Source organism: Apium graveolens, unplaced genomic scaffold, assembly GCF_009905375.1.
Source record: "Apium graveolens cultivar Ventura unplaced genomic scaffold, ASM990537v1 ctg6945, whole genome shotgun sequence".
Lineage (NCBI taxonomy): Eukaryota > Viridiplantae > Streptophyta > Magnoliopsida > Apiales > Apiaceae > Apium > Apium graveolens.
Genome location: NW_027419918.1, coordinates 4,236 through 16,037, shown reverse-complemented (window position 1 = coordinate 16,037; position 11,802 = coordinate 4,236). Strand labels below are relative to the sequence as shown.

Genomic DNA, 11,802 nt, shown 5'->3' with positions numbered 1-11,802 from the left:
AAATCTACTGTGGAAGCCCATTAACTGGGTAATAGAGGACGAAAAGCAGCAAAGCTTAAGACTGATAGTTTTTATATTTATTCAGTCTTTTTGACTTTGTAATCTTGGTAATATATAAACCAAGAACGTAGCAAATAGAAAAATGAGAAGTTGAGATACACAAAAACAGAGAAATCTTTGTAAGAAGAATCATTAGCATTTCCCTGTATTCTCAGCAGTTCAATTTGTAAGCAGCTGTGAGCATTCTTGCACACAGAGTCCTCTCGATATATAAATATATATCTCTGGTGGAATTGTTTAAATCCACCAGAAAGTTTTTAAAGACTCTTGTTTTTAATTACTTATGTTTTGATTCAATTAAGTTTCTATTCCGCTTTGTGCTAATCAAAACACTTATATCTATATTCGAGTTGAACATTTTTATTTCGAGAAAAAGGTTCAAGAATTCCATTCAACCCCCCTTCTGTAATTCTTGCTATATTGTTAAGGGACTAACATAAATGAAATGAAGTCAAGTGCCAGATAGTTACCCGACGGAAAAAACAACAATGTCACTCGACGGATGATCAACAAGGCAACCTGACGGATGATCATGAACCCGACGGATGATCATGAACCCAACGGATAAAGAATTCAAACATCTGTTGACAGTGACAACACAGTCACATTTAATTTAGTTTAATTTTTTTAAGACCTGACCAATGTTAAATATTTTACGTTAGCCCGGATAAAAATAAATATTTTTAAGTTTTAGCTAATCTATTTATTTTATGATTTTAATTTTGCGTTATCCTGGATTAGTTGTATAAATTTTAGTAGCCCAAATTATATATTGATTTGTTTTACTCAGACACTATTATTTAGACTAACAAAATAGCTCTAGTTCCATTTTGGTAAAATAGTAAGGACACCATAGAACTTGAAAAAAGCCTGTAATATACATAAACCCAAACATTGTACGAACGGACCAGTTATTAAAATTGTGTTAATTGAATTATTAAGATTAGAATCTGTTACACATTTTTAAGTCTGCATTATATCTAAAAATTTGTTCCATTCATATCACACCACTTTTTTACTTTTTAATTTTATTTTTATACTTTAGTGATAAAATAGTCATATAGTACAAGAATAGTGTGAACTTTGTGTTGATGGATTGGAATTGAATTAGAAAATAGCGTAGTTTTTAGGGTTTTTTGAAAAATACCCAAATCTAAAATTATTTTTACAAAATTACAGTCATTTTTTAAAAATATTTTGCAAAAATACTTTTTAATTAGCAAAAATACTATTTTCTATTTTCTTTGCAAAAATACGCTTTTACACAATTGAAATCAACCGGATGGAATATTTGACGAGTTCTGCAACTACATGCAACATCAAATGTAACAAAAATAAAAACTTCATTTAACTAGTTGCATACCTGGTTGATTTTGATTGATTCCGTATTTTTGCAAAAAAAATCATAAGATAGTAAAATCGAAAAAAAAATAAATTATAAAATTTAGTATTTTTAGTAATTTCTCTAGTTTTTACACTTACACCAAAATGGTGTAATGAGTTGGAAATTATTTAAATTCTAAAGGCCTTGACTAAGCACATCCAAACTTGCTCGATTGTTTGTTTAATGCTGGTCCTCGGGTTCCACAGAACAGCGAGAACTGTTATATACACACACAGAATAGGACGGGGAGCTTTCTTCCAAGCCTTGCCCCAACCCTAAATATCTAATATATGTCAACCACCTTCAAAGAACTGCAGCAAACAAACAAGCTCAAAGACTAAAACAACAAAATTGGACCATTGCCCGGCTATTGAGTTTTGAGTTGCCAAAACAACTCTTAACCATTTTCCTCCCATAATCAGCATAAACCATCCAGTGTGCGAATAACGACCATAGAATATCCTAGTCCAAGAGCGTAAACTTTACATTGTAATCAGGATTCAGCTTTATTTGATGATGCTAAAGGACATTTTAGTGTCCATACAAATCCAATTTCAGTTACATCTGTATGGTCCAAATCCAGATATACATAACGAGAAACAATGCATCCTTTAGACAACTTAAACATAAATAACCAAAAACAAAAGGCTGATCCCTCCTTTGAAACAATTACAAACCAGCAGTAAAAGATTGTTTAGAAGTGGAAGACTGAACAGAAAACACTTGAGATTGTTCAGTAGAAGATAAAACAGATATAACTTAAAAAATGCTACAGGATTTCCAAGTCCACAATAATAACTTAAATAATGCTGGCCCTGAAAACCTCCATAATTTCCAAGTCCACAAATGTATGGATTTGTATTAACCCTGGCATTCAAAGAGGATATAGCCTTGTTACAAACAAAACAATGTAACGACACTTTGCAGAAGCAATAGCGTCCCAAGCTATGAAAATAAAGCTAGCTAGAGGGCCACATAATCCCCCAAAAAGAAAATAAAAAGAGACATAAAAAATCAGCTTTGCACAAAATCAACTATATACGCGGCTCGGTAGCATTGGCACTTGGACGGCATATCGATTGCAAGTCGAACTATAACTAAAAAGGGATAACAAAAATATAACATATCAATTGCAAGCTGAACTATAACTTAAAAGTGATAACAAAATAATAACAGATGAATTCCGGAATTCCAATAATAGCAGGAAACACTAATAACAAGTAACCCCTGACTAAATAGGAAATGGAAAATTAGAACTTTGTTAAGCAGCACAGAGTGCAAGTGATAACGAAGTTCAAATAGAATTCATTTCTTGTTCAGCACAAAATGGGAGTTCAAGTGATGACAATATACTAAGCAAACATCCATCTATTACTGTACCATGCGGTAACCGCCAACAGCGACGGCATGCCCCCTCCCTATTGGTTCTAACGTGACAATTTCGTTGGTCTTGAACTCTATCCTCACGCTGAAGGGAAGTTTGTCGTGGTCAGCAAACGGATCTTTAACTTGGCTAGTGAAATTGATGTTTTTTGCCTGCAATTCGCACAAGTTAGAAACATGGTTTAACAGAACTCCAAAGGACATTCACACTTTGTAGACTAAATACAACAAATATCATAAAAGAAGACATACCCGTGTGCAGATCAAGTAATGACCGCCGGTTTTAAGATGTAATAGAGCATACCTAGCTATATAATTCACCTGCCCAACAAAAAAGCACGGTCACAACTATATTTAAAAACTAAACATCTAAGAGCAATACCACAAAATACCCACCTATATCTCCAAGTCATACATGAAGAAACTATAAGGCATCACAAATATAAAATCTTAGTTCCCATTGTACATTCAAAACTAAACTTATAATCTTTTAACTGAAAAAAAACAAAAAGAAAAACACTCAACTAATAATCCAAGATTCTAAAACCAAAAAACTTTACCAGCTATCAAGTCTTAAAGGGTAATTTACAAATTAAAATAGGTGGGATGAGGGAATAACTAAAATAATGTTGGAATCATGAACAATTCAAAAGATTATAAAGCATTTCAAAATAATACTTCATAACCATAGAACAACCTTCCTTTTTAAATGTATTGAGAAAGCATTTAACAGGAAACTGTGCATTATTGTAGCAAAAGTACAATTTTTTTAATGTTTAATCCTTTTTTGAGCGATTATAATTAAATTAATTTTAAAGTGAGACATGTTCATTTAATTCAAATATTATAAATCAATAAAAAAACAAATATTTAAAGATACCACCGCATTTTTAATCCTTATTCCGATATTAATAATTTGTACCAAGAGGTAGCTGCTGTCTTTATTTTTTAAATGATTGCAATCACACTGATTTTTTTAAAAAAAAAATCATAACCATTCTTTAAAAAAAAGGTAAATTTTTTTATTTTTTATGTTTTGGAAAAGTTAATATATAATCCAGTTATGATACCTTATTTACTTAAAAATAGAAGACATTAAAATATGGGTGAAAATAACCTGCAAAGAGGGATCTGGATAAACGATATCACCAAGGATGACATCCACCATGCCAACAACCATGCGGTAATCCATACCATTAACCATGCGATAATCTCTACTAACCATGTCCTTACGGAAACAAAAATTTTCTGGAAATGTAACAACATTCGACCTCTCCTCCACCGTGTTTGCAACAACATCTGACAACCCAATTACATACACCATTCCATCCTGCATATTTAAACATCCAAGCTATGCATAAATGATATGGAACATAAAAACTATGTTACTCCAACTTGGTTGTGGAGTGTGGGACACGACCCATATCCGAGTGTCGGACTTGAAAAATCTAAATTTTGAGACACGGGGACATGGTCCTATTTTTAAACATGGTATGACCTATTTTTGGACATGGCACCGCGACACAGCATAATATATTGATGAACAAGTGTATCAAATTATCAAGTATGACATCTTAACAAAAATTAATAACAAAACTCACATTAAACATGATTTTGTAATTGACCTTGAAATTAGATATCTTCTCTACTTTTATCTCATGCTTGTTTATTTCTCCCTTCTCACACACATATTGATTTTAAATCATAAGTTCTAGTCATATTTAATCTCTAAGTTGGTCAAAGTGTCCACATTTAAGTCAAATGATCCGACACTAAATAAGTGTCGCGTATGAGTAACATAGCATAAAAATACAAACAAGCCATGATCAAGCACATACTATATAACTTACCGAGCCAACAAGATCGGATAATTGTAAAACTGTAATTCCACATACATCTCCCAGGTATAAAACGTGAGACCCGGGTTTCTGAAAAACATAAACCGAATTAAATGAAGCAAAAATAAATAAATAAATTGTATAACTCATTTGCTATTGTATATATGATAATACTTACGATCCATATATTAGTAAGACCGCCCAGTATAGCAGCCGCCAACTTTGACATATGCGGATTCCATAATCTGTACTCAACTTCAGTTCCATCATCCTTCTGAAATAGGGAAAATTATATACATTCAGTGTTACTTAAGGCAAAAAACACAACGAAGCGTAAGATCTCTCTGGTAGCTTAAGCATAAACCGAAAAATGAAGCTCGGGTTTTGGTAAATGAAGCGCACTACATTGATTAGTATATACTTACACATATAAAGAGAAATGACATGCTAATTACTATCTGCAAACTCAAAAGAGAAGTGTAGGCCCATATGTCATAATACTAAAATATATTAAAAAAGTGGATAAAAAGTTATATTTGTACATCATCATATTCTCCGCTTTCAAAATAATCACAATCAGTGGTGGTTTGTTGAGGATTTGTGGAGGATGAGGGAGGCAGCTTGGATGTTGATTGGATGTTTAGAGTGTGTCAATGACTGAAAGTCCAGTATATATAACGTACTCGTTTTTAAAACAAGCCCAACAAAAAAAAAAGAACCACCTTTTAAAATTATGTCCAGATCTAATATAAACACCCACTTATACAAAAATGCCTTTTTTATAGTGTTTCTACGCTTCAGCTTAACACATAAACGGGAATCTTTATATTTTACTCTGCTCCTCCGAAAAGAAAACCCAAATATAAAGAATTGGGAAGGATGAAGGGAGTAAATGATAATAATGCAATGTTAATAATAATCATGGATTATAAAGATTATTAATTAATGAAGAGCCAAATACTACTATAAAATAAATTAATTCACCTGAACAGATATTAATTTGTCACCGTGAAGAACTTTACCAGGTACTAAATTTTTAGTACAGATAAAATTCTTTTTACCCAAACCCTTGGCGATGAAAAGTCCTTTAAATTTATGTGGGACAACCACAACTTTGTTTGCAAAACCAGTGTGAAAATTTCTTTGCACTATGGAACTTTCTTTGCACGCACAACTTTGCCAACGATAACTGCGTGCCAAATTCAGTTGAGCCATTCTCAAGTCTCCGGGCTAGATAAAAGAAAATCAACAAATTAGTTTGCAAGAAATCATATATACTGGGTATGTTTGGCCAGACTTATTTGATGAGGATGGAAATAAGGACTTATTTTTGTTGAGCCATTCTCAAGTTTCCTTATCTTAGGGAAAAAATTCACATCTAAATGTTTGATAGGGGTTTAACATTTCTTATTTGCAGAAATCACTTATTTCTAGAAAAAGGTACACATGAATAAGTCTTTTATCAGAAAAGTACACATACACGTACTTGTACTCGTACATGTAAATGATTACTTAACAGAAAGGAAACAAACCTCCAAGTCGATGAATTTGTCAATTTTTGCCCGCAAACCACGCATAACCTGATCGATTATTTGACCAACTATCACAAATATCCCTGTTGCTAAACATATATTACGTCCCAACAGTGCATTTGCAACTGCAATTTGATAATCAGATCTTGGTTGTGGAATATTATCCACTAAAAAACTTTTCAGCTCCTTGGTCACATTGGCTACAAACAAAATACATAATTTTTTTTATAAGACAAACATGGAATAGAATTATAGAAAATTAAAAAAAACAAATATATATATAGGGGAGAGAGAGAGAGGCGAGGATGACCTCAGGGAGTTACCTAAGGTTATAAGCTATTTGAATAAAAAATCTGGATGGCAAATTTTTAATATCAGAATCCACCCAAAAAGACCAATGATGTTGTATTATTTTTTGTTATAACCTCATGTACTGACCTAAGGTCACCCTCAATATATATATAGAGAGAGAGAGTAAGGTTCCGGGGGAACACTCTTAAAAAGGGAATGAGAGAACCTTTCATATAAAATAAGATTCCAATTATTTTTTAGCTTAAAATAATTATTCATTAATATTATAATAGCCATTACAAAAATTTATTGCATGTATTTGGTTATCAGTTCTCATTTTAATTGGGTTCTCATTAGGTCCCTATATATATATATATGGCTAATCCAATAGAAACTTCTTTATAATAAAAACTAGAAACTAAAGTATAAAAATTCTAAATCACATCGAAATATATCACATATGGTATGCAAATTGATCATTGGGAGATGGAGAAAAATATAGTGAAGTCGAATTTTTTCTGACGGGAAAAATCAAATTGAAAATGGAGGGGAAAAGTTGAGATTCTGTGTGGGAGGGTGCAGTTTAATTCTATGTGTTGCATGTAGGGGGCATTAGATTAGACTGATCTAGTGGCTTAGATTAGTTTCTACATTTTAAAAGTTGTTTCTATATGATCATCTTCCTATATATATATAGTTACTACTTACAATTGCATATAGCCTTCATTTGATGGAGAGCGTCACGGAGAGATGAAAAGGGATAAAAAGCTCTGAGCGTGAATGGGTTGTTATTGAGGTACTTCTCAGCTATTTTGAATGTGGTGCTAAATCCAGGATATTCATACATTCCATGAGCATCAAAAAGAGCATATCCCGAGGCAAATTCAAAAAGAAAAGCAATATGGCGGCCATACTGAAGAGTAGACAAAAAATAAAGAAAAACAAGTGAGTTGTATTGCAAGAAGTGGCAAGCAGGTTAATTGGTGCTTGTAGGGGTGTATGTGCAAACTAATTTCTGGAAAGAAAAAAAATCCTCCAAAATGTACCAACTACCAAACACTAGTATAAGAGGTTTCATTTGGCCAACCTCTAATTTGGTTCAAAAATTTAACTACCAAACATGATCATTATAATAAATATATTTGAGTAAGGGCTCAAAATTATTTTTTTAGTAAAAATAGAAAATAGATTCATTTGGAAATCAAAAAACAACAACCACAATTCAATTCCTGAGATCAAATCCAACTTCATACTATAAAACTACAATTGTGTAAGTTTTAAACTATTATGTGTAAAACCAAATCTGACCCATAGTCTAAAAATTAAGCCAAATGAACTGTGACACCGGTTCTTAACAAAACAATAATATAAAACTTGCAAATCTATGAAACCAAGCAACCCCTTGGAGCAACCCTAAGGGCATCTCAACTCAAGCTCCTAACCTAAATTTTGAGGAAAAATCATGAAAATCAAGCTCCAAGAGACTCCTAACTTTTCTTCAAATTGTTAGGAGCTCTTTTATGCTCCTCAATATTAGGAGTCTCTCTCCTCTCCTCTTTCATTACATCACTTTTCATTATTTAAATAACATGGGTATATTAGCTAATTAAAAAATGCTAGCAAGTAATTTAAGAGACTAGATAGATTCATTGTTGGATATGACAAGTATTTGAAACTCTTAAATAGTTAAGAGTTAATATTTTATTTTATTTTTGAGGAGGGGGCTAAATTAACTCTTGGAGATGCTCTTATTACTTAGAATGAGAAAGAAAGAAAACCTGGATATAATTTACCTTATTGCACAAGGAAGTCCCTGGTTTAGATGTTGGTGCATCATCTACTTTTCTCTTTTTCCCCGGAGCAGGAGGAGCACTAGATATTGGTGCATCATCAACTTTTCTCTTTTTTCCCATATCAGGAGCATTCATCTGAACGGACAAAAGCATTAAAGTGGCTATCAATTCCCTAAATTCCAATTACAAATAATAATAATAATAATAATTATAATTATAATAATAATAATAATAATAATAGCACAAGAAACAAAGAACACAATAAATAATTTACCTTATTCCCCGACGAACCTGCTTTCTGCCTTAAACGATAATGAACACGGTTTTGCCTATATTCCTCCTCTACACGGCGGCGATTTTCCAACAACTTTAATTTTAATTTAGCATCCATAACTTAGTAAACAAATAAACAGAACGATCCCAGATGGGAGAGAGAGAGAGAGAGAGGGAGAGAGAGGGAGGGAGGGAGAGAGAGAGAGAGAGAGAGTTTAGAGAGAAACAGAGACAGAGACACGGAGAGATGTGGGTACACCAATTTAACAATGAAAAGGGGAAAATCCCTCTTTCCATTGTGATTTTGAGAAAAAATTACATAAATAACACATTATCACTCGTTCTACCCGCCCAATACACCGGTCGAAGGGTTTTGGTTCTAAAAAAAAATTATGCATCAATTTTAATTAAATAAAGTTTATAAATATCAGTTCAACTAGTTAATTTCTACGGATTATTAAACAATATATATTTTTTCTTTAAATAGTATAAAATGCATTGAATCAAATGTTACGATATAGTTTAGATGTAACTTTTATTTGAATAATTCAAAATATTTGTACAATATTATCCTGATCAATGAATATTGGTTATCTAAAAGAATTCTTTTTAAAAAGTTTGTTTTTTAAAGTGAAAAATAAAAAAAATCGATTTAATATATCATCGTAGTTTTAACAAATCTCGTGAGATCTCATATCAAATTTCGTTTTTTTTTTAAATCGAGTCAAGTCCCAAAAACAATAATGCACTATATGTGAAGTTAATAATTTTATTACAAATAAGCAATTAACTTGATCGTATAAACACCTCAAACACATTAAATTATATTAACATAAGATATTAAAAAAATTACACTATTGGTAAGATATTCTCGCCAATCTTGTAATTTAAATTTACTAAACGTAGATTGTGACGATATTTTTCGTCCGAGTCATGAAGTCAAATTTCGAGTCTTTTTGAACAATGAACCAAGTTCTTATTTCAAATTCGAAATAAACTAAAAATGCATTGACTCATTCTAATCTGAACTTATCTAAATTTGTAATACCAATATAGATTATTTATATATAAGAGACCATATTTTCAATAATTTTTAAAATATATATATATGTACATTTTAGTTGTTTTTTTATAATAAAAAATATATGAGATATATTTTCAAACTAAAAAAAAAGAAAAATATATAAGACAATCCATTTATGTACTATGTCTAATTTTGTATCTGTAATTCAATTCTTTAAAATTAACTGTACAAATATTCAAGTAACTTTCCCTTTTTTTTGCAAAATTCAAGTAACTATTTTTAAATTTAAATAAAATATTCATTTAACACACTTATATAATATGTGTATGATAAAAAAATAGATGTGACAATATGGCGTAGTGGTATGAGGTTGTATGGGTAAATAAAATATCTCAAGTTCGATATTAAAAACAATAGTAGTTTAGTCTTTTCAATGAGACTTTTTAATCTCACTAATATTATCTATTGTTCTCCTATTATATATAGAAGAGATCTGTTTTAATCCTGATCAATGTTAAATATTTTACGTTAGCCCGGATAATAATATATTTTTTTAAGTTTTAGCTAATCTAATTATTTTATTATTTTAATTTTGCTTTATTCTGGATTAGTTGTATAAATTTTGGTAGCCCACGTTATATATTGATTTGTTTTACTCTGACACTATTATTTTGACTAACAAAATATCTCTAGTTTCATTTTCGTAAAATAGTATGGATACCATAGAACTTGAAAAAAGCCCGTAATTTATATAAACTCAAACATTGTACAGACGAACCGACTATTAAAATTGTGTTAATTAAATTATTAAGGGCAGATTCTATTACACATTTTTAAGCTTGCATTATATCTAACAACCAGTCAGGTAGAATTTAATTTTATTGTAGCCCGTACTAACAAATTACTTTTCAAAAATTTAATTTTATTTGACTCGGTTCAATAATATATTTTTTAGCCGAATCATCAATATTTGCTATTTTATTTTAACCCCGAAACAACAAATCCAAATAACTTTGTTTAGTTACTTTATTTTTATATAAGATCGGATCAATTGTATAATTTTGTTTAGTCCGAGTGAAAAAACATATATTATCTTATTTAAACCCGAGACCATTACACATTAAAATTCTATTTACATGTATATGATTATACTTATTTTAAAAGAATGTTTTATTTTAAATATTACGATAGTTACAAGTCGCCAGAACGACTACCAACAAAATTTCACCTTTTCGGCCTTTAATATAATATAGTATAGACTAGATTACAATATAGTATAATAATTAATTTTAAACAATAAAATTTTATATATAAAAATAATTTTTGAATATGACTTTATATTTTATGTTATTTGTAATTAAGTTATTTATATGCAGTTAAGTAATTATTACGATTGGTAGTAGACGAATAAGATATTTTTTGGGATTTGAAATACACGAATGAATTTAGGTTTGTTTCACGACAAATGTTTACAGGGGTTGTTACGAGGAAATCCCTCTTTTCCTTTGTGATTGTTTGTGTTTTTTATGCTGGGCCGAATGATATCAATAAATTAATTATATTGATTTGCCGCAGGGTCACTCTGGTTGGCTTTGAGAAAGGAAGTCTCAACGGCTCTCGACCTCCCTAACGAGAATTGAGGTGTATGGAGGGTAATTATATATAGGAGATTGTTTTTAATAATTTATAATATTTTGAATTTAATTTGAAAAGATATTTTTAAGATTTTAATTTATTTATTTGAAATTATAAATACTATTGTTTGACAATAATCATATATATATACTCACATATATAAGTTATTGATTTTTTTTTAAATAGATATTTTTAAAAATAATATTAATAATTGGAATATATAATTTTATAATATTTTAAAATGTCTTTACAAGTATAATTATGTTTAATTCAAAACTAAATTTAGCTTGTACTTCTGCATAATGAAATGAAGTCAAGTGCCAGATAGCTATCTGACGGATAAACAACAATGCCACTCGACGGAATGATCAACAAGGCAACCCGACGGATGATCAACAAGGCAACCCGACGGATGATCATGAACCGGCGAATGATCATGAACCCGACGGATGATCATGAAACCCGACGGATACAGAATTCAAACATTTGTTGACAGTGACAACACAGTCACATGCGTCGAGTGTATGCAAATGAAATGTGAAGCCTATTCAACTGGGTTTTAGAGAACAAAGAAGCATTGCCATTTTCA

General features: G+C 30.8%; 1 protein-coding gene across 3 annotated transcripts; it reads right to left on the bottom strand.

Moving 5' to 3' along the window:
• Positions 1-1,593: 1,593 nt before the first annotated feature.
• Positions 1,594-8,926, bottom strand: LOC141703660 (uncharacterized). 3 transcript variants are annotated; one of them, XM_074507110.1, is made up of 11 exons: positions 8,556-8,926; positions 8,282-8,416; positions 7,197-7,401; positions 6,198-6,397; positions 5,650-5,895; positions 4,844-4,939; positions 4,678-4,755; positions 3,945-4,157; positions 3,080-3,148; positions 2,825-2,980; positions 1,594-2,311 (listed from the first exon to the last, which is right to left on the bottom strand). In XM_074507110.1, the coding sequence occupies exons 1-11, from the start codon at positions 8,670-8,672 to the stop codon at positions 2,306-2,308; spliced, it is 1,521 nt and encodes a 506-aa protein (XP_074363211.1). In that variant the 5' UTR covers positions 8,673-8,926; the 3' UTR covers positions 1,594-2,305. The 3 variants fall into 3 exon arrangements, with proteins under 3 accessions (XP_074363211.1, XP_074363210.1, XP_074363212.1); XM_074507109.1 differs by lacking the exon at positions 1,594-2,311 and having other exon boundaries at positions 2,551-2,980; XM_074507111.1 differs by lacking the exons at positions 1,594-2,311; positions 3,945-4,157 and having other exon boundaries at positions 2,551-2,980.
• Between the last annotated feature and the right edge of the window lie 2,876 nt (positions 8,927-11,802).

What these genes read in the sequence shown, in the direction of transcription:
- LOC141703660 (XM_074507109.1), bottom strand. Translation starts at nt 8,672, where the DNA reads ATGGATGCTAAATTAAAATTAAAGTTGTTGGAAAATCGCCGCCGTGTA. An exon ending in GGACTTCCTTGTGCAATAAG is followed by an intron (nt 7,402 to 8,281) that starts GTAAATTATATC and finishes TCTACTCTTCAG; the next exon opens with TATGGCCGCCATATTGCTTT. An exon ending in ACAAATTAATATCTGTTCAG is followed by an intron (nt 4,940 to 5,649) that starts GTGAATTAATTT and finishes TCCCTATTTCAG; the next exon opens with AAGGATGATGGAACTGAAGT.